Here is a 23,724-nt window from a genome sequence, read left to right as displayed (position 1 = left end):
AAAGGATTACCTTTAGGGCATATCAGAATATTGCTATAAGTGTTATTAAGCTTAAAGGATTTAACATGTTACTTTTAGGGCATATCAAAACATCACCACCTTAAAGGATTCTAAAAAGTTACCTTTAGGGTATATTAGAATATTGCTGTAAGCGACATTCACCTTAAAGGATTTAAATGGTTACCTTTACTGCATATTAGAATATTGCCGTAAGCGATATTGACCGTAAAGGATTTATGAAGTTACCTTTAGGGCACAACTTGGATATCATTGTATGCACTATCTACCTTAAAGGATTTAATATATTTACCTTTATGACATAACTTGGATATTGCCATATGCATTATCCACTTTGAAGGATTTATGATATCTACCATTATGGCATGTCCTGTGTACCACTGCATGCACTACTCACCATAATGGATTTCTCAACCATCATTGTGAGATCGCCACCTCACAAAGAAGGTAATAGTGTACAAGTGTCTTATCATTGTGAGAACACCCCCTTACAAGGATATTCATATTACAAGGAAAATGACCATGGACTGTTTTACATAGTTTTATAATGGTGTCACACATATCACATCCACCATGAACCATATCGGATGGCTTTCACCTCAAACTTCTCACTCATAGAAGAACCCATTAAGCATATATCAAGCTTTTGATCTCCTCGTTCAAGGTTGCATCTGATGAATTGTTAGACTCCCTCTGAATTTGATATCAACCTTCTGAACTCATGGCAACAAGTCGTGCCTTTATTCTTCAGCCTGCATTAAGCTCTTTGAATGAAAGCTCCCTGATCCAACAAGAATTCATCTATCTAGGAATATCATGACCTAGATATCCATTTAAAGGCCTTTTAACATACATGGAACTTCATCTATGAATCATAGTCCTCGTCACTAAAGAAATCATCTCAACATGGTTTGCTCTTTCTGAACCAATACGATTGAAGAAAATCCTCTCATTGTTCCCTCTATCACAAAAGGATACCTTGCTCACATAGTCCCAATCATTAAAGATATCTTGCTTCAAGAGTCTCTTGTTATTTGACATGATTCACATGTGGCTAAAAATGCTAGATCCAAGATCATTGTGGAGCTATTGTCATAACATCAAGTCCTACACAAATGCCTCGACAACACACCTAATGCATCATTCTTCTTTTCCTCCAAGAATAGTGCCTGAGACTATGAAAAAGAACAAGTGCATAAAAAAGCAAATGACTCTTATAGTAGACTCTCAGGTACAAATAGGAGACTCACTGCAAAATGGTTCTCAAGAAAAAATACTTGTCTCACTATTTTGGAGTAACATGCTCATCAAATATCCTTCTTGGTGTAATCTGCTTCTTTCTTACTTTTGAGTGTTGGTTTTCTTCTAAACTCCAATTTGGTCCTTTTATCCAATGAAGGGTTTCAAAGAAAAAAACAGTTGATCCTTTGATGTGCATGCTAGTGTTTTTGCAATTTATAATCACTTATCATAATAGCATGTCCTGCTATTTCTGAAGCAATGTCTTCCTCAATTTATTATCACTATTGTACTCATCAATTGAGCCATCATTTGAGTGTTCAAATATTATCGCCTCATAATCAGCATTAGAGACATATTTCCTTAGTAGCTGTCAATCATTGGCTAACTACCATCAAGATTTCTCTTTATTCCAATTCATGTGACCTCCTCTATCAACCTTTAGTTACATTAAAATATGGGTCAATAATAATTCTCTCGTGTGAATTTGTTGAATGTACCAATTATGACGATGTTTTTAAGAAGTTTCCCTGTAGGCATCTTATACAAAAATTTATTTCCTCTACATTGGGATTAGTACTAATTTTTTTGTTTAGTTGATGTCCATACTCAGTCTTAACAGTATCATGAGCCATTGATGTCAGTCATCTGTGATCCATCTCGAATCTTAATTGTTATACTTTAGAGACGGAAATCTTGTAATTAGAATGTACTTAGCCAATGCCAATGGTACACAAGATTTGGCAAGCAATCTCAACCTATATCATTGTATACAATTCTTCAATTTTCTCACGTGTATTCATTCACAATATGTGCAGCAATAAAAGAATCACACTCAATAATACATTGAAGCCCCTAGCTTATATGGAATGATAAAATATATCAATCCAAGTCTTCACTTTCTCTCCAAATATAAAGATCTTTATGACAAGTGAATAATATTTTATAAGATATAAAACCACCATTGAATATTATTGCCTGGCAATATTTTGCAATAACTTTTATAATACTCTGCAGTATTGTACGATAATATTTATTAGATATCGCCTGTTTGAAACATTAGCCCATCTCTAGACTTTCACTTATAGAAACAATATTCTAATGTTTGATTTTAGGGAAAAAAATGTCGCATTTATTTATATTCCATCTTTTGCAAAATTAGTTTTCTGCAATTTCTACTGTGTCTTTTCACAGTTAGCTTGTCAAGGTGGCATTATGTCTTTGATCATCATCAATTCTTCCTTTCTCCAAATCCATCATTGAGCAAAAGGTCTCATGGACTGTGTATAAGGATTCCGGGTGAATATTCGCCAAGTGGAATGATTTCCTCTCTTGATTTCAATCATTAGTTTCTGGATCTAGAGATAGACAATATGACACAGTTGTGGTTGATGGCATTGTGTGGGAACACAACTTAGCCTTGACTTCCCATTGTGCCATGTATGCAGATTGGATATTAGCTATCTATGATAAGCTGCCCATAGACTTAATATTGTTTCAACTGAACAAATGATCATAATTTATCAAATAGCAGCCTCACACATTATTTAAAATGTGGATTCATATTTAATAGAACGATGTAGGAGCAGCACTATAAAGAGTATACATTTCACATGCCCTCAGATTCGTGTCGATGGATGGATATTTCTGTGGTTGTCAACAAGGAAGATTTGCAAATTAGGAGGCAAAACAAAAGACATAGAGAATGGTATCCACAATGCTCTCTGTGGTCACATTAAATTAAAATTTGTTGCTTGTCCCGTGCGTGATAGTGGTGCACCTATCATCACCATCATTATTATTATTACGCTTTGACTCATTATTTCCCTCACATTTGATCCCTCTTGTGAGGGAAAATTGTGGTAAAATCGACACACATTCTTCAAGGGGCCTTCAATGGCTCCCCTTGAAAAGTTAGGCCTTTTGGTAGGTGTGTGTGAGACTTGCTCATTTTTTTTTGCACTTTTGCGTGACCCTCTCATATGCAGAAGCTGGTGCATTTTGATCTCGTAGAGAAAGGGCGGCCTTCTACCAGCCCTCGCTTTTGTTTCATTGAGCTTCAGTGAAGAGCACATCGAAATACGTATCAAATCGAACGAGTGCTTTGATTTCAAAGGAGATGAGGAGTATGGAACCTATCATATATACTAGAATGCAAATACCTGCAAAAATGCAACGGTTCAGCAAGGCACCCTAGATAGTACTGGAGATATCAGTTCTACTTATGCAAGCTATCACCGGGGTCTTAGAGGGCAAAATTAGGGCAATCCATAAAACAGGATATTACAATTAAGAAATTCTGAAATATCTTAGCACAATCATTGCAAAATCTAGTAACTGGGGGAAAAACTTAACTTGTCAATTGCATGGGTCAGATAGTCAAAATAATGCTTCTTGCAAGGTGCTAGAAAATTTTATACTTGGTCCTATTACCCATTATTGGTTGGGATACCAATATTGTTGACTTAGGGCTTCTACTAGTGGATCCTTTATGCCTTGGACACTAGGAGCACGTTTGTTTTACTCTTGAATGATTTTGTGGTCCAGCTAATTATATCATCGTGCTTAATTTGAGATAATCTAATTTCTTGCAATTTAAATTTGTTTCATTCTGCCATATGTATTAAAAGAGCTCCAAATGCTTCTGGATCTGACTTTTCCTTAGAACAATATCCTTAATTATTGTTGCTTCCAATGCTTTGAAGTTTTGAACTGCTTAAACTGTGTGGAGATTGTATGCACATGAATTGGATATTTTTACTTACATGAATATCCTTATACTAATTCTTTTGTTAAAAGTGAGTTGATCATTGTATGCACATGAATTGGATATATTTACTTATATGAATATCCTTAGATGGATCTTTTTGTTAAAAGTGAGTTGATCTGTGAACTTTACAACTTACTGCTGTTGAATTCATTGTTTTTTTACTTTCTATTGTTCGCCAACTCCAAATTTCAATATACACATACAGACATATAAGTATTTTTACATTCAAGTTGTAATGTCAAGTTCATGGATGTAAATATACACTGAGCCTCAGATTCAAAACGTACTTGATGTGAAGAAATCTAAAATTCATGATTTTTTCCATTATAGATATATATGAGCAGAAAACAGATACAAAGCTGAACTTAATTGGAAGAGATAATTGGATTAAAAGTGTGTATTTTGCATGCATACAATTTTAAAGGTTTCTGAAGAAGACTGGACTGGAAAGCTTTTATGGTGCCACTTTGACACTAGTGTTAACAACTCTGATATTAAACATTTAATTAAGCTCCACTGGAAGCATCTCATAACCCAAAGTGCTTCGGTAATTCTTATACAAAATACATCAGATATGTGCTTTGGTAAAATTGGTTTTGCTATTTAATATCCAAATTATATTAATTATCTTAATACTTCTTAAAGGATGATATGTGTACTAGTATTTGTTTCCACAAGGCATATCCAGTGGATTATAAATACTCCCGGCAATAGGTTTGATACTACCTGGAAAGTGGAATTTAATGGTTGGATGGATGAATGAGAAGCTGCACATGAAAAGATACAGACATATTTAGATCTTTCAAGTCTTTGTTTATCTGTATTCCTTATTCGTTTATGTTTCATTATTCTATAGGATGTCTAATGACGGGATTTTCTGGTTCTAATTGTTATATTGTTTGTCGTTAGGGTTTGGAGGATAAAGCTTGGAGGACTAAACAGGGAAGTGTTCAGCTACTGGGAGCTATGGCTTATTGTGCTCCTCAGCAGTTATCACAATGTCTTCCAAAAATTGTTCCCAAACTTACTGAGGTTTGCATGAAAAAAGAATTCTCATGGTTATTTTTAACTATTAGACATAGACTAAGGGTTTCTGTGTTTTCTGCTATTTATTCAGTTTTAATCTTTAACTAGGTTTTTGTCTATATCTGTTCAGGTTTTAACAGATACACACCCAAAGGTCCAATCTGCTGGTCAGACGGCTTTGCAACAGGTGATATGACCGAATTTTGAAATGATATTTATGGTCATCATTTTTTGTTTTCACTGGTTGACAATATTGCTTTATTGAGAAATTGGTTGGATAAACAGGTTGGCAGTGTGATCAAGAATCCTGAAATATCTGCTCTGGTCTCCACATTACTACTAGGTATATCGGATCCTAATCAGCATGCAAAATATTCCCTTGACATTATTCTACAGGTAAATTTTTCAAACATTTGACTTACTAATTTATTATTTCAGTGTTGTTTTTGTGCTATCTGCTTTTATTTAGATCCCTGATTCTTATCATTGTGTTGCAGACAACTTTTGTCAATACAATAGATGCACCTTCTCTAGCATTGTTGGTACCTATAGTTCACCGTGGTCTCAGAGAGAGAAGTGCAGATACAAAAAAGAAAGCAGCCCAAATAGTTGGAAACATGTGCTCTTTGGTAACAGAGCCAAAAGATATGCTTCCATACATAGGCTTGCTTCTTCCAGAAGTGAAGAAGGTATTGTTGTGATTTATCTTGGTTTTTCCGCATTTCATGTTTTACATAGATATATTTGCTGTTGTATTCCGTAGCTAATTTTATTTCTCAACAGGTTCTTGTAGATCCTATACCAGAAGTACGTGCAGTTGCGGCTAGAGCTATTGGGTCCCTCATCATGGGAATGGGTGAAGAGAACTTCCCAGATCTAGTACCATGGTTGTTAGAGACCCTGAAATCAGACAACAGTAATGTTGAACGACTGGGAGCTGCACAGGGTTTGAGTGAGGTAATTTAAGTTATTTGTTATTTGGAGAATATTTGATGAGAAAAAAAGTCACTGATCGTTGCTTAAAGATTATGAAATGAAAGATTTTAATGACGTTCAAGAGACCAAACAGTCTAAGGGACCAAAATATCGTAGCACTAAGCAGTTTCCATATTCTTTTCCCTTCCTTATCTTCTGCTACGGATCTTAACCGAAAAGCCAGCTGTTTAATTGATCTTATCCTCTTTAAATAAACTATGCATGCTGTCCGCTTTCAAGATGGCCTCATAATGAGTCTGCATATCGATGTACACTGCACATTCTGAAAGAAAGTACCATTCTGTTTCAATTATGCCTGTCCTACTAAACATGCAAGTGCATCTGAGTCGATGTGATCCCATCCTCAATTGTGCCAATAATAGCCTTGCCTTTTCTTTAATAGCAGCCCCAAGGTATGCTTTCTCACCATGTCACCCGGTTGGGTTGAATTCTTGAATGTAGTAAGCCTTTCTTCTTTCACTGTTATTAATCCACACGGCACTCTGAAACTTCTCTTAAACAACCTTTGTCTTTTTCACATTTGTGTTAGGACACTCATGCAGCTTGATTTTTTATTTATCCAACCATTTTTTATTTTTCTTCATCCAAGTTTTCTTTCTACGGTTAAGAATCTCTGCTTTCACAATTTTCGGCCAGTGGTGGTCATGCATGTTTTCCACCTTTATGTAACTAAGTGACCGTATTATTGCTGAAGCCTCTACTGGAAAATTCCCGGCCTCCGCCAAAAAAATGTCATAAGGCACTAAGGTTTAACTTTGAGATTGCTTTGGATTAGACGTTTTTGAATACTCTCTAGTTGTCTCCATCTGTAGTTTGACATGCTGCTACCCCAAACCTTGCAACCACAAAGAACCATCGACGTGACCAGAAAACCAAAAATAGTCTTATTGGTTTTCCAATCCCAAAGTTCTGCTGCCCTGCATCTATTTTGGAGTAAAAACAGAGCTTTCTAGCCCTGTATCCTTTCCGCTCTACATCTCTCCCAACTGAGCTTATAATTGAAGTCAATCCCAAGATACATGCATTTTTTCACAATTTCCTGCGGGTTGCCTTCAAAAAGGAACATGGTATGCTTTTCTTTTCTCTTCAAAGAGAAAGTTGGGACTTTGGTTTTGATAATATTCATTTGCATCATAATCACTTGGCAAAAGTGCTCTAGGGCCCCTAAATAATCTCTTAATCCTTAAGCCTTTTCTAATATCAAAATAAGATACATCAGCGTAGAAGAGAAGCTTCACCACGTACCTTGCCAAATGATCACATTCTCCCTCTGTTTTACTTAACCAAGTTTCCAGTTAATCGATATATACCCCCAATAAGGTAGGAGATAAAGGACATCCCTGTTTAACACTGATGTCACGACCAAAACATTTGGATATTCCATCTCTAGTTCTGATTTTGGTTCTAACTGTGTCATATAATCTATGCACTGCTGCTCTATACTCATCTGGAATACCCAATTCTTTCATTCTGTTCCATAGCTTGTCGCAAGACACTGTGTCAAAGGCTTTCTTGAAGTCCACAAAATAACAATAAGCTTCTTCTCGTTAATTGTCCCATATTTTCTCTATTAGGGAGTATATTCTTTGTAGAAAACTTAGATGCTACTTGTATTTGAATTTGAGGAAATGATTTATATGTAAAATATGGATCAGCAAAACCTGCTAGGCACAATATGCATTTTCAAAATCTCTTTTTAGAACCTTGAGGAATTTCTTTTCCACTGAAAAGTTTTGGGAAAATTCACAAAGACTTCCGTTACATCTGTGTGAGTTCATGTCTTGCAGATAAATAATTGGTACTAAATCCAGTTTGTGGTGCTGTATTATTTGATTTTTGGTACGTGATAATAAAAGTTTTAGGTTGCATTTTCTAATTTGAAATAGAAAATATTCATGATAGTAGAATATTTCGAGCCATATTTTCTGGTCATAATTTTCAAAGATAAATAGTTGATATATTCTCTAATATTCTTTGTCTCCTGTCATTGCAACCTAGTTCTTATGAACTGGTTATCATATTTCTCCAGTCAGAAAGTTTTGTCTTCTGTTTACCCATACAAGTATAAATTTGATCACAATCTAAGAGAGGTGCGTGTATGAGGAAACCATCTATTCCATCACATCTCCCCTGAGTTCAAATCGTATTTCAGATTCAATGTCTTAAAACTAATCTTCAATATACACAAACAATGACTGGAAAATAGCTGCTCATGGTATTTAAAGCTTTTTCTTTCCTGCTCGTTATAGTAACAGAGTTCATTAATTCATTCTCATCAAGGATTTAAATTGCTACTGATTTTATGTTTCAGGTCTTAGCTGCTTTAGGTAAGGAATATTTTGACTCTCTTTTCCCAGATATCATTAGAAATTGTTGCCATCAAAAGGCTGCTGTTCGAGATGGCCATCTCACTCTTTTCAAGGTAAGTTCGCTTCTATTCTTAGAAACTTAATAGTTGGTATCATGTTATGGGACATAGTATAATTGATAAGCAGGAACTTCAGTAATGCATTATTTTCAATAATTTTTGTGTACAGTACCTTCCGAGATCTCTGGGGCCAATGTTTCAAAGTTATTTGCCACGTGTCTTGCCAGCCATATTAGATGGTACTTAACTAAACTTTTATGTTTCTCTAGAACCAGTTATTGATGATTGCATACTAAATTTGTAGTCTTGACTACAGGTCTTGCAGATGAGAATGAATCTGTACGTGATGCAGCTTTGAGCGCTGGACATGTTCTAGTTGAGAATTATGCTACCACGTATGTAATTGCTTCATCAGTTTTAAACTTTTAAGTTTCATTAGGGGACTGGCATCTGTTTAATAACAAAAAGTTCATGCTGAAATGGCCAAACATGTTTGTAAGCAATTAATCATCTTCATTCAAATTCAGGTCTTTACCACTTTTACTTCCAGCAGTGGAAGATGGCATATATAATGATAATTGGCGAATTCGACAGAGTTCTGTTGAACTTTTGGGCGATCTTCTCTTCAAGGTATGTTAGTTTGCAGTGTTGTAATATGTTGTTCTTTAATTTGCAAGAGATACCATCTGCTTGTTATGATGTATGTGTCTTGGCTTCTTCAAATTAGGTTGCAGGAACATCTGGCAAAGCACTTCTAGAGGGTGGAAGTGATGATGAAGGTGCAAGCACTGAGGCTCATGGGCGTGCAATAATTGATGTCCTTGGAAGAGAAAAGCGGAATGAAGTTCTTGCAGCAGTTTATATGGTTCGTTCTGATGTGAGCTTGACCGTGAGACAGGTAGATGTTTATAGTTTTAAAATTATTATTGTTAACTATTTATTCTGATATATTGCGTGACTGTGAATCACAAAATATCTCTTCTTTCCGTTTTAAGGAGGGTTGCAGGTTTTGAAACACGTGTTTTTAACTTTTTGCAATAGAGTATTACCATTCAATTTTCTTTTAATGTTGTTGATGAGTAAATGACAGCTAAAAGTTTGAATTTTCATTGGTTTCAGACTGCGTTGCATGTGTGGAAGACTGTTGTTGCTAATACTCCCAAAACACTCAAAGAAATTATGCCAGTTTTGATGAATACACTTATTACTTCATTAGCATCTTCTTCGTCGGAGAGGCGACAGGTTTGCTTGCATTGATTTATTGTTTCTTGCATTTCACAGTTGATTTTTACTTGATAGGATGTATGATATGCACAGAAATTGCATTCTATGTCAGGTTGCAGGCAGGTCACTTGGAGAACTTGTTCGGAAACTAGGAGAGAGGGTGTTACCATCTATCATTCCAATTTTGGCTCAAGGCCTGAAAGATTCAAATGCTAGCAGAAGACAAGTAAGTTGAGATCTTATGTATTGAATAATGGATACACTCTTCAGCCTTTCATTTGCTTGGCTGGAAAAAAATTGAAATATGTGTGTCTGAGACATACATACACATTGTAAAAATAACTTGACATTAGAGGAGAAGCCCTTATATTGGTTTTTAGTGGTAGCTGAAATAACAAATACATTGATAAAATTAAAACAAATAAAAATGTCTTGAAGTACAATTTAAATCACGTGATTAGTGGTTAAGACATTTTAATTGATTTTTCTTTTACATGTGTATTTGTTAGTGTGTGAGACATACATACATACATATTGTAAAAATATCTTGTCATTCGAGGGGAAGCCCTTATATTGGTTTTTAGTGGTAGCTCAAATAACAAATACATTGGTAAAATTTAAAATAAATTAAAATGTCTTGAAGTACTCAAAACATGTGATTAGTGTTGAAGACATTTTAATTCATTTTACTTTTACATGTGTATTTGTTATTTAAATTGTCAACTACAATAAAAACCTATAGGGGTCCCCCTATAATGCCAAGTTATTTTTACTGCGCGCGCACACACACACACACATATGTAGGTATCATAGTTCCGAGAATTGCCTGAAAATTGCCAAAATCGCCGGTTTGGTGATTCGATTCAGGCATGATGGTTTTTTTGGAGTCATGAATCGGTTCAGCCGATTTTTTGTCATGAATTGCCTGAATCACTGATCCATGCGATTCATGCAAAAAATCGCATGAATTGGCACTAGCAGCCAAAAGTGAAGACATTTTTTTAATAAAACACCTATTTTTTAATAAACTTTTTTGCCTTTCCTCTTTATTTTAACACTAAAGGGCCTTCTAATTGTTTAGCATGAGTAGAAGTGAGGATATTCATCTTAGATTCTTACATACATTTATGATTTGATGTCTTATGGATTTACATCTTAGATTCTTACATACATACATTTCATGGATCCTCATGGATCTTCATCTTACATACATATGTTTCATGGATCTGCATATTAGATTCTTACATACATTTATGATTTGATGTCTTATGGATCTTTATCTTACATACATTCTTTGATTTGAATCATATGATCCTAGGATTTCTATTTACTTCAGCTACAACTTACAATTTGCATATTATGTGTAACATAGTTACATATGTGATGGATTTGTCATTTATGTTCCATGTTTATGTATGTTAACTTCTATTTGATGATGTTATAATGTGTTTAAGTTACATTCAATAAAGGGTGTATGAAAAAAGTTTTAAATTTTCAAAATCTCTAAATTTCAAAGGCTTTTTAAATTTTTCGATTCATGCCCAATTCGATTCTGATCCATGGCCGATTCACAATTCAATTCTGCCTTGCCGATTCCGATCCGATTCCAATTCTTTTTACTTTGGTAGGTATAGCGATGTATACACACATGTGATGGTTGCTATTTTACAGTGATTGCAAAGTAAAAGGTGCCTCTATCTATCTATCTATCTATCTATCTATCTATCTATCTATCTATATATATATATATGGGCTTATCTTGTCAAATTATGGAATATATTGATATGAAGTTTGTTATATGTTAGTTATAACTATAAGTAGGAGATATTTTCGACAGGAAGTCAAATTATGATATTGTTATCAAGATTCAACTGTGTAGTTTTTTGAGTCGAACTCATCTACCCATGTTTCATGAGTAGTGTTTTACACAAACCCATCTCTCATGACCATAGTTTAAGAATTCAGTCTTGGCAATATCTTAGCCGACCCAAATTGTTTGAAAATATCAGAATTAACAAAAATATGGTGAAAAATTTGGCAATAAATTGATACTTTTATCAAACATTTGAAAACATACAATTTCTTAAAATATTCTTAAAAACTCATACATGCACACCTAATTTGTAAAACATATAATGATTTGAGATATCCATAGTAATTTATAGCAACTAAAACTTAGTAGATTAACATAGTGCTAGAATCTTATACCAAAAATCAAGTACAACATTTGAATATAAATAAGTTCAATACATATTGAAGTCAAACTCCATGAAACTACAACTTCTGATGTAATAATCCTGATCTGGTTTTAACTCAACTACTGTAATATCCCTTGCCAAAACTTGCTGTACTTCGCAGAATTGAACCTCAAGGAATATTGTCAAACAATTTTCATTAAATTTTTGTGGTTGCTGCTCCAGATTTCAATTTGATTGTTCTTGCTTAAAATGATAGCAAATAAGCTTTGGAATTATTGCAAGAATGTCAACTAGAATATCTATAATGGAGATGCAATTTATTTTGGGTTTCAAATGCAAACATAAGACCAACACATGAGAAATGGATACCTACAGCTCGTAGACATTAATGCAAACATTTGGCATGCAACATGGATAAAAAAAAATCATCAAACACTTGGCATGCAATTTCATCATAACTTATTAAATGACCAATTACAATACTGATAAACATGAATTCCCAAAATAAAGGGAACCTGTTAATCTCAGTCCAAATGGCCGACTTGCAGCAGAGGCATACTTACGCCTGGACTGATTTGTAACTTTCAGATTTTGAATTAAAAAACCTTGCAGAATACCCCATGCTGCTAGCAGATTATTCTCACTCACTTAGACAAAAAGACTAGAAGTTGTTGCCTAGGAAAAGAGTCCAGAATTGTCATGCCCAAAATACGAGGGCAAAAACACAACAATTTTTTTTTTTTTTTAAAGTTAATAATTAAAATTCACTAAGTTCGATATGTTTGTTTCACAGTTAAAGTATAGGTTCACTACATTTCATCTTAAGTTTATAATCAATCAGTATGATTAGATCATCAAATTAAAACTTCCATTGTTAAATCGAATAATAAATAAACCAATCTATTATCCATTAATCAAAAGGTTCAATGCACTATCATCTTTACTTAAAAAAAAATTATTGATAAACAAAACATTTAACTCATTCATATAACATCTTAAATAAATACAATCTGATTATTCGACATATAAAACGAACTAACTAAATTCAATGTATGATATACTAGCAATACTTATTATTACTAACATTTAAAGTAGATAGAATTATTAACATCGCTAATAACTCATATTTAAAAACATATTATTAACTTTTAACTAATACTTAAATCAATATTTAAACTACTACTAACACACACTAACATCTAACTAAGACTAAAATTATAGTGAAATAAACTTTATTACTAACACTACTTTAGTTAATACTAATTTCTAACTAAGCTAATTTATTAAGACTTGAAACAGATACATAATTAAAACATACAATAAGAAGATTACTAACAACAAAAAGAAATTATCCAACCCAAACATAACATTTACCAAACTGACACTTAAATAAACTCTAACTCTTACAAAATCTAACATTTATTCATACATCATTACCTAACACAATAAATATTAATACTTAAAATTTAACCTAACCTAACATTTAACAATACTAATCTAACTACTAACTAAAACTAAATGAAATTAATTAACAAACAAACTTAAATTAACCAACCTTCCAAAATATCCTAGCACAAAATTCTAACTAAAAACTTAAACTAATATATTCCCACTAATACTGAACTAACCCCCCCCAAGCCCACATACTTCCCTCTAACTGTCACATCTCCCCATTCTTAAGTCTATGCGCTTTTCCAAGCGTTTACCAAGGAGAGCCTTGCTAACCCCACCACAGGAGCGCTGACCTCAGGGGCACCTACCAAGGGTGAAGTGGCCAGGCTATTAAAAAAAGCTGTCCAAAACACTTAATTCAAAAGCTCGCGTGAAAGAAGATGTCGCCCAGACTTAAAAACAAATCACATGCAAGGAAAGGACTGATCTACCAGTACACAGGGTACGTGGATCCCAAGGTAACCAATGCTGGCAGGACAAAACAAGCGCAGGCATGGGAAGAATAAGGCAAAGTTTGAATTAACTACTAACTTATAACTACCTAGGGCTGCAAAAACCTATGGAAGGGTACTAGGGTGATGACACCCAATGAATGCATCTTGACTAATGGTTAAAACTTACTCAAACCTCTTTAAAGGAGCTGGCGCCTATAAGGATGGAGGGAGAAATAAATGCAAAAAGTTAAATTGGTGGAAGGACATATTTGGAGCTTAAAAATGATATATATATATATATATATATATATTTTTTTTTTTTTGTTTATTTGGTTATTCAAAGGTAGGTTTATTTATTTATTTCAAAGGATATTTAAAGATTCTTCTAAGATTCTTTGTCACAAGGGGGAGAATTAAAAATTTCTTCCATACATTTTCCAGAGAGCTTTTTACTCCTGGAGATGCAAATTTTTTTTGAAGCCAATTTTTTTTTCGAAGTGTTGATATATATATTTTTCTTTCTCCTATAATTTATGTTTTCTAATTCATCATATAACAAAGGTATACGTACCTTTTTATTTTGAATTCAAGGAGATGCAAATTCCTTAATCAAATTTGATTTTGTCATTGATATAATTTAGCAAGGAGAGAGGTAAGTTTGTTGTCCACCATGTAGGATTGTTCGTTTCCTCTTAATACATATAACATTGAATTGAAAATTCAACATATCCAATTTCTTTTCCTTAACATATTTGAAAACTTGAGAGTTCATAATTCCAAAACATTATCCATTGATCTATTTTCTCACATACATATGCAAAATTTGAAATCACATAAGAGCAATGCAAGGAGGTTTTCACAATTTTTTTCTTTATCTATTATTCAACTTGGTACAAGACTCCATTGGGAAAGAACCAGTAAGAAAACTCGACATCCTTGCCAATACATCAAAAAAATTAAATACATTTTTACATAATGTTATAACTCAAATGAGATCTCTTCTAGGTCCTTCACAAGAGGTCTTTTCCAATATCTTCAATGCACCAAGGGAACCATGGAGAGACAAGAACCAACATGGAGATAAAACAACATAATATGATGAACAATTCAAGCATGCATTCCCAACCCGGTTTTGCACAATAGGTTCAACATTGAACCAAAATAGGGGGGAGGTGGATTTTCTCAATAGGAGATGTCAATCACCATACCATAACATAGCTCTTTCGGGGCCAAAATTCAAGAACTTCCGTTCTTCTACAAATGCCCTTTCGGGGCCAATATAACAAGGGTATTTATTCCTTCCCTTCTTCAAGAATTCAAAATTTTCATACAAAGTATGGGATGACAAGTAGGGACCCATACACCCTACCCTCTTTCCCTCCTCTCACCATGAGAGGAGACACTACACTATTGAGGTCCAACTAAGGCCCTTCCCCCATACATGGCCACTTCTTCTCTATTCAAGGGTAAGTGATGCCAAAACAATCCCCATGAAATCCCCTCAAAAACAAAACATCAAGGCAAGCATAAGAATAACATCAAAAAACAAGTCAAGATCCCTCCAAATCAACCCCAATACACAAGCAAGCAATACGAAGAACAACATAATGCCTTATGCATGATTCAAGCATGAACAACATGATGAAACAATTCAAAGAGTGAAGAACTCCTACCTTCACAAAAAGTTATGGCAAAATGGTAAGTTGAGAAGAGCTTTTCCTTTTCTTCCTTCAATCTTCAAACTTACTCCAAAACTAGAGATTGGGTAACAACCCCAAAACTACTCCAAATTGCCTCTAAGTATGATCCTTAACTCAACTAGACTTCAAGTAATCTCAAGATGGAGTTTTGAGTCACCAACTCAAGTAGGAGACAATCAATTTTCGCAATCAACCAAAAATAGGGTTTTTGAGTGACTCTAAAAGTCAACCAAAGAGACTAAGGGGTTGGAAAGTGCTCCCCACCCATATCCTTACCCGTAGGGTATTTAAATTTAATGTTTTTAAACCTTAAAGACTTAATAGGAAACAAACAAAGGCTAGGAGAATAGTAAGACCAATTAACAACCTTCAAAGAAAGACAATGCAAAGATAGCACAAATTAACAAAGGGTTTTAGTTCCGTCTTTCTATTGGGTTTCCCAACTAAATTTCCTGCACACTCATTGCACACATCAATAGTTCAAGAAACACATGTATATATATGTAAGAATACGTATCAAGAAATTCATGTAAATTAAAACATCCATTTTTCTACAAATCAATTGTTTATCTCATTCTATTCATTAAAATTGGAAAAATCAAAGTGTTAGTTCTGCATTCATTCACATCATCATCGTACATGTTCATAAAGCATTAAATGGCGAAATCAAATATCTGAAAGCAAAGCATAATAAATAGCATAATAATGTTCAGTGCATCAAATGATGTTTTGACATATCGAATCATGAGTACCAAAATAATAATGTAACATCGATGCTAGGATGGGTCAGGGCGAGGCCTCACATCCTCCCCCTCTAGGCATGAATTTCCTCTTGGAGTTCATCAAAGAGATATGGGTACTGAGATCGCATCCGTGCCGCATCCTCCCATGAAGCCGTAACCTCCCATGAAGCCGTAACCTCATCATAGCAATCCCACTGGACCCTAACCTGGTCCAGCTCTCGACCTCGAAGTGCTAGGGTTTGTCGGGCAATAATACGGATAGGCTCCAGCGCTAATTGGCCGTCCAACTCCACCTGCAAGGCATCCCAATCTATAATATGAGACTCATTATAAATGTATCCTCTAAGTATTGAAATGTGAAACATATCGTGGATGCGTGATAGGCTAGGTGGCAAGGCTAAACGGTAGGCAATTGGTCTTATCCTTTCTAGGATCTCAAACGATCCAACGAACCAGGGTGCCAACTTAGAGCCCTTTTCGATCGAATCGGACTCTTGTGCGGCCGCACCCTCAAGAAAACGCTATCTCCAACTTGATACTCTCGATCTATCCTCTTTGCATCTGCATACTTCTTCTGTCGATCCTGTGCCTCTCTCAGGCGCTGTTTAATCAGGGTCACCTGCTGCTCCATCTCCTTAACTAACTGAGGACCAATAGATACTTTATCCTCGATCCTGTCCCAACTCAAGGGCGTCCTGCAAGGTCTTCCATACAAGGCCTCATAAGGCAGCATACCTATGGAGGAATGGTGCCCATTGTTATAGGCAAACTCAACAAGATGTAGGTATTCCTCCCACTTGACCTGATGGTCCATCACGTACATACGTAACATATCCTTCAACACCTGATTCACTCGCTCGGTCTGACCGTCGGTCTGAGGGTGGTACACTGTACTGAAATTGAACCTAGTTCCCAATGTTGTCTGCAACTCTTTCCAAAAGGATGAAGTGAACAATGAATCCCTATCGGAGATGATCTTACGGGGAACGCCATGAAGTCTGACAATATCCCGCAAAAACACCTGAGTTATGTTTCGTGCTGTGTATGAAGTACGCACAGGTGAGAAATGGGCAACCTTGGTCAATGTGTCAATTGTTACCAAAATAGCATCATGGTGACGAGACAACAAAGGGAGATCAACAATAAAATCTATAGATATAACATCCCATTACCACTCTGAAATCTCATGAGGCTGAAGGAGCCCACCGGGATGACGATGCTCTGCCTTCACTTTCTGACACTCAAGGCATCTCGCAACTATGTTAGCAATCTGCACTCTCATGCTTGGCCAATGATACAACTGTCTCAAATCTGCATGTAACTTCTTAACACCAGGGTGCGTTGCATAAGGTGCTCTGTGAGCCTCAAGTATAATGAGCTCGCGCAAACCCTCAATGGAAGGTACATACATACGTCCTCTATGATGCAAGGGTCCATCGGACTCCAACGAATACTCTGAATACTTCCCTTCCAAGGGCCTTTGAGTATATACCACTTGACTAACCTTTGCATAATGCTCATCTGCTGGTAAGTGCTATAAGATCCGCTCTCTCAATTCAGTGCAAGTAGTCACAGATGAAAGCTCATGGCCCCTTCTACTTAAGGCATTTGCAACCACATTCTCCTTTTTCTTGATGTAATGAACATCAAAATCGTACTTACAAAGAAACTCCATCCACCTTGTTTTCCTAGCATTAAGGTTTGGTTGAAAAAATATGTACTGCAAGCTCTGGTGGTCGGAATGAAGTTCGAATCTATGACCTAGAAGGAAGTGTCGCCGTCTCACTAAAGCATGAACAACTGCTGCAAGCTCTAGGTCGTGAGTAGGGTAATTGAGTTCATGAGTCTTCAACTTCCTAGACTCAAAGGAAATAGGTCGTCCATCCTGCATAAGCATTGCTCCAATACCATCCAAAGATGCATCGGTGCACACCACAAAATCCGTAGATGGATCTGGTACTGCAAGAATTAATGCACTCGTGAGGGCTCTCTTGAGCTCTTGCAAAGCTCTATCACACTTCTCTGTCGATTCATACTTCTTTCCCTTCCTCTGAAGAGATGTGATTGGGTGTGTCAATTTGGAGAATCCTGCAATGAAGCGTCGATAATAGCCTGCTAGTCCCATAAAGCTCCTCACCTCGGTGACACTGGTGGGTGTTGGCCAATCCATGATGGCCCTAATCTTCAATGGGTCTACTGAGACACTATTGCCTAATATGACATGGCCCAAATAATGTATCTTAGGCCTAAAAAGATGCAGACTTCGACAAGCTGCCAAACAACTGATTCTCTCTCAACTTCTGCAATACCTGTCTCAAGTGCCCTTCATGCTCCTTCTCATCATGAGAATATATTAGGATGTCATCTAGGAAAACAACCACAAACTTATCCAAAAAGGTACGAAATACTCCATTCATGAGGCTCATGAATACCGTTGGAGCATTCGTGAGGCCAAATGGTACCACGGTGAACTCATAGTGACCATACCTAGTACGAAAAGCAATCTTGGGGATATCACTATCCACAATCCTCAACTGATGATAATCTGACTTCAGATCAATCTTTGAAAATACTCGAGCACCCTACAATTGATCTAAGAGATCATCAATCCTAGGAAGAGGGTATTGGTTCTTGATGGTTACTTTGTTTAATTGTCGATAATCAATACACAACCTTAGTGATCCGTTTTTCTTCTTAACGAAGATCACGGGTGCATCCCAAGGTGACACACTAGGTTGAATATGCCCCTTCTCTAGGAGTTCCTCCAACTGAATCTTTAGTTCACTAAGCTCATGAGTTGTCATCTTGTACGGTGCTCTCGATACTGGCTCTGATCTTGGCACAAGATCAATATGGAAATCCACTGCTCTAGGTGGAGGTCTACTAGGGAGCTCTAAAGGAAAAACATCTGCAAACTTCTGCAATATTGGAAAATCGTCGAGGGATGGCTCCCCCTCTGAATCTTCCTCCCTATCGCTGATGGTGATCGTGAACAATTGACATACCTTTCGCATGCACCGTCTAAGCTGCATAGCGGAAATCATACAAAGGGATATGGGTCTCTTTACCCCAAGGATCACTCTAGATATACCATCATTGTCCACACATTCCACCCTTTTCTATCGACAATCCATCTTGGCGTTGTGGGCATAAAGCCAATTCATGCCAAGGACAACGTCATAAGAACCTAGAGGGGTAATGCGTAGATCAGACATCGTGGACATGTCTCCAATCTGAATCGGGCAACCATGTACCATGGAACTAGCTGACACTCTGGCTCCTGAGGCTAACTCTACCTCCCAACTGACATCCTGTCTAACTGCCACTAGCCCGCAACGCTCCACAACAAAAGGAGATATAAATGAAGGTATCCATACTCACTCCTCCTATCATCTCCTCTTGATGCCACCAATTGGAGGCCTCTCCTCTCAGTTGATGAACTGCTACACGTGCCTTTAGATTACTCCCATAAGGACGTAATCGAAAGCACCGCTGAAGACTCTGTAACCAGGCCTCTGCTACTGTCGCCTCTGTGGAACCGGTAAAGAGTGGTGGTCTGAGTCGTATCAACTCTCTGATATCATCTCCTATATGCCTAGGAGGTCTGTCAAGCGGTGGTCCTCTCTGATGGATCGACTCACCCTCATGCTCACCCTGCCCCTCTACCTACCTCGGTGGGGGACTCCTACTCCTCTCTACCTCTGGCCCTGCTTCCTCCGGGATCCTGTGCTTCCCTTTTGGGAATCTGCTGCCCTGGTTGTACTATCGGTGCTATCCTCTGCTGGACTATGCCAATCAATGCCTGGAGGGCATCCAAAATATCCTGATTCGGATTCGGTGGTGGAGGTAGTGGTCCATCCTCTTGTCCTACTCTACCAGCTCTCTCCCTACGACCTCTGCCTCGTCGGTTGCTCCGAGTAATAGGAGGCATCCTACACAATTAAAGCTTTAGTTAAGTTCAGAAGCATAATGGTTTTAGGTTCCTAGTGTTGAAACCGGGCTCTGATAAGAATAGCAGCAGATATGTGCCCAAATTTGAAGACTAAACCATGCCTTAAATTAGTAATATTGTCCGCCAATTTGCAGAAATCAAAACACCTAGCAGCGGCAAATATAAAGGGCATTCAAATCAGTAACCTAGATCACTGAATTTTTTCAGCACCACAATATCTTCCTAGCCACAGTTGAATAATAATGGAAGATGCGAATAAATTCTTTTCTTAGCCACAGTAGATACAATAGAGAAGCAATGAGAATTTTGCTATACTTCAGCAACAAACTTGCAAAGACACCACTAAGAAATCAGACCTTTATACCTCAACAAGGGCATGAAAAATCAGACTTTTAAGAATGTCACAAAGACAAGCAAATAAGATAATGTACATGAAAGATCGTCACTGTTCATTACATATCTGATGTGACTATCAACAATAGAAGCATAAACTCATATGGATTGAAAATTTAAATTCAATATTCAATATTACAAATTAATCATACCAAGTTTTTCTCTGAAGTATTTCAACTTCACTTTAGCAGCAGGCTTAGTAGAGATATCAGCTGTTTGCTCATTAGTACTGATGTACTCTAGTTTAATGATTCCTTGATTTACCATATCTCGTATGATAGTGGTAAGGAATTTCAATATGTTTGGAGCGATTGTGGAAAACTGGATTGGTTGAAAGCTTGATGCAATTTTGATTATCACAATGAATCACAATGGGCTTCAAAGGTCTTTTGAACAAATCTTTTAACAACTTCCATAGCCATACTGCTTCTCTAGCACCCAAGGAAGATGCAATGTATTTTGCTTCGGTAGAACTTAATGCAACTGAAGTATGTTTTCTGCTGAACCAAGAAACCATACTAGATTCTAGACTGAAGCAACATCTAGAAGTACTCTTGTGTTTAGTAGGACTGCTTGCCTAATTGGGATCAAAATATCCATGAAGTTCGATGTTGACTTTATCATATTTGATTCCCATGCCAATAGTACCCTTTAGGTATCTCAAAATGTATTTAGCTGCATATAGATGCATCTTCTTCGGTGCACACATAAATTGACTCAAGGTGTTAGTAGCATAACATATGTTAGGATGAGTATTCACCAAATACATTAAAGATCCAATAATCTGCCTGTAGTAGGTAGAATCTGTATGTTCTGATTTGATCATATCATCCTTCAACTTGTGTAGATTGACTTCCATAGGAGTAGCACCTGGTTTACATTCCATCATTCCAAATTTGGTTAAAATTTCGACTGTATATTTTCCTTGATTTAGAAGAATGTAGTTATCCTGTTGCCAGACTTCAAACTCAAGAAAGTAGTGAAGTAGACCTAAGTCTTTCATTTCAAACTTTGCTGTGAGTTCTTGTTTGCATTTCTTTATGAGATGTTCTTCACTTGTTATTAACAAATCATCAACATATAACATAAGAATAATCATATCATCACCATCTATTTTGAAGTATAAGTTAGGATCAGCTTCATTTTTAGAATATCCTAACTTCATTAGATAGTTGTCTATCTTTTTATACCACGCTCTGGGAGCTTGTTTGAGACCATAAGGAGCTTTCTTTAATCTACAAATGTGAGTTTTGCTGTCATGAGTGTTGAATTCTTTTGGTTGCTCGATATAAAATTCTTCTTCAATTTTGCCATTCACGAATGCTGTTTTGACATACATTTGATGAACCTTCCATCCCTTGGATGCTGCAGTAGCCAAGATGGTTCTAACTGAATTGTATCTAGCGACTGGTGCAAATGTTTTTTCATAATCAATGCCATCTTTCTATGAGAAACCCCGTGCTACAAACTTGGCTTTGTACTTTTCAATGCTGCCATCAGGTGCATGCTTAATTTTAAACATCCATTTTGAAGAAACAACTGATTTGTTTTTAGGTCTTTGTACAACATCCCAAACATCATTTTTTAGTATAGAGTCATATTCTTTAATCATTGCTTCTTTCCAAGACTGATTTGGAAAGTGCTTCTTTAACATTAAAAGGTTCAGTTTTTATAAGTTCAGTCAATAATGCAACATAACATGAATGATTTCTCGTTCTTTTGCTTTCTTAAATCACTTCATTAGGTTCAACTTGATTTTCTTCTATCATTTTCTTGGCCCAAAGTGGCCTCTTTTTATTGTTGACATTTTTAGAATCTTCATGATTAGACATAGTGGAAGAGGATGGTTCAATATCATTTTCCCTCTCAATTTCTACTTGGTGGTTTTCATCTACTTTAGGAATAGATTCAGTAATGGATTCATCATTGTTTTTAGAAATATTAAAGGCGATATATTCCTCAAATTTTACATCTCTGCTAATCTCAATTGTTCTTTGACATGGAATGAAGACCCTATATCTTTTTGTTGTTTCATTGTATCCAATAAGTATCCTCTTCTTTCCGGATGGTTCTAGTTTTTGTTCTTTTCTCTTTAGGAATGTGGATATAAACAGGACATCCAAATATTCTTAGATGACTTAAATCAGGTTTAATGCCTGGAAATACTTCTTCAAGAGTGGTGCTCTGTAATACTGAGTGTGGACATTTGTTTTGAATGTAGACTGTAGTGTTAGATGCTTCAACCCAAAAGAAAGTATGAAGGTTTTGCTCATGCATCATTGCTCTGGCTGATTCAAGAATTGATCTATTTTTACGTTCAACAACTCAAGTCTATTGAGGATTATATGGTACAAAAAACTCTTTGTTAATCTCAACAGCAATGCAAAAGTTCTTAAAAATATCAGAGATGTATTCACCTCCATTGTTTGACCTTAGAATTTTTATTTTCTGTCCTGACTGATTTTCAACTAGGGCTTTGAATTCTTTTAATTTTGATAAAACTTCAATTGATTCTTTCTGTTTCAAGAAGTAGATCCAAGTTCTTTTAGAGTAATCATCAATAAAAATTACATAAAAGAAGCACCCGTTAAGAGAAGGTACAAACATAGGACTGCAAAGATCAGTGTGGATCAGTTCAAGAATGGATTTTGATTTATGAACACTTTTAATAAATGATTGCTTAGTATTTTTGCCTAAAGCACATCCTTTGCAAATACTTAAGTGATTAGTTTTGAGGCTAGGCAAACTTTTTACAATTTTTTCTATGGATTATAATGCATGATAGTGAAGGTGACTTAGCCTCCTATGTCAAATTTCGGTGGAATTTGAAGTTTCATGACTAAGAGCTAGGTTTTGATTATTACAAAGTTTATATAGACTTCCATCTTTAAATCCGATGGAAATGGCTTTCTTGATATTAGAGTTCTTTGGCCAAGGCAGAACTTTGTCCTCTTGGAAAGTGACTTTGAATCCTTGATCAACAAGACCGAAAATAGAGACTAGGTTTCTTTTTATTCCTGGCACATCTAAAACATTTTTGAGTTGTAGAGTAATCCTTGTATTTTGGTAAATTGAACAGGAACCAATGCCTTTGAGAGGATGAGTAGAGTTATTTCCAATGGTAACTTCTTCTGAGGATTGTTTAGAGAAAGTTTCAAATTTGTCTTTAGAACTGGTGATGTGCCGAGATGCTCCACTGTCTATGATCCAA

At 36.1% G+C, this 23,724-nt stretch overlaps 1 protein-coding gene across 4 annotated transcripts in view; it reads left to right on the top strand.

The window, feature by feature from the left end:
• ILA (putative protein kinase regulator ILITHYIA) overlaps positions 1-23,724 on the top strand; it is a 265,229-nt gene that overhangs the window by 139,341 nt on the left and 102,164 nt on the right. For all 4 annotated transcript variants that reach the window (XM_089791540.1, XM_089791536.1, XM_089791539.1 and 1 more), the window contains exons 32-43: positions 4,937-5,059; positions 5,184-5,240; positions 5,339-5,449; positions 5,551-5,742; positions 5,837-6,010; positions 8,361-8,471; positions 8,587-8,656; positions 8,734-8,812; positions 8,945-9,047; positions 9,145-9,315; positions 9,537-9,659; positions 9,754-9,867. In XM_089791540.1, coding sequence (XP_089647666.1) covers positions 4,937-5,059; positions 5,184-5,240; positions 5,339-5,449; positions 5,551-5,742; positions 5,837-6,010; positions 8,361-8,471; positions 8,587-8,656; positions 8,734-8,812; positions 8,945-9,047; positions 9,145-9,315; positions 9,537-9,659; positions 9,754-9,867 — 1,428 coding nt within the window. The remainder of the gene's footprint in view (positions 1-4,936; positions 5,060-5,183; positions 5,241-5,338; positions 5,450-5,550; positions 5,743-5,836; positions 6,011-8,360; positions 8,472-8,586; positions 8,657-8,733; positions 8,813-8,944; positions 9,048-9,144; positions 9,316-9,536; positions 9,660-9,753; positions 9,868-23,724) is intronic.

The sequence above is a fragment of the Cupressus sempervirens genome, chromosome 7 (genome assembly GCF_028749045.1).
Source record: "Cupressus sempervirens isolate cs-2001-9-10 chromosome 7, ASM2874904v1, whole genome shotgun sequence".
In the NCBI taxonomy this organism is placed as follows: Eukaryota; Viridiplantae; Streptophyta; class Pinopsida; order Cupressales; family Cupressaceae; genus Cupressus; species Cupressus sempervirens.
The sequence above is the reverse complement of the archived record's forward strand: the minus strand, read 5'-3'. Positions and strand labels throughout refer to the sequence as shown.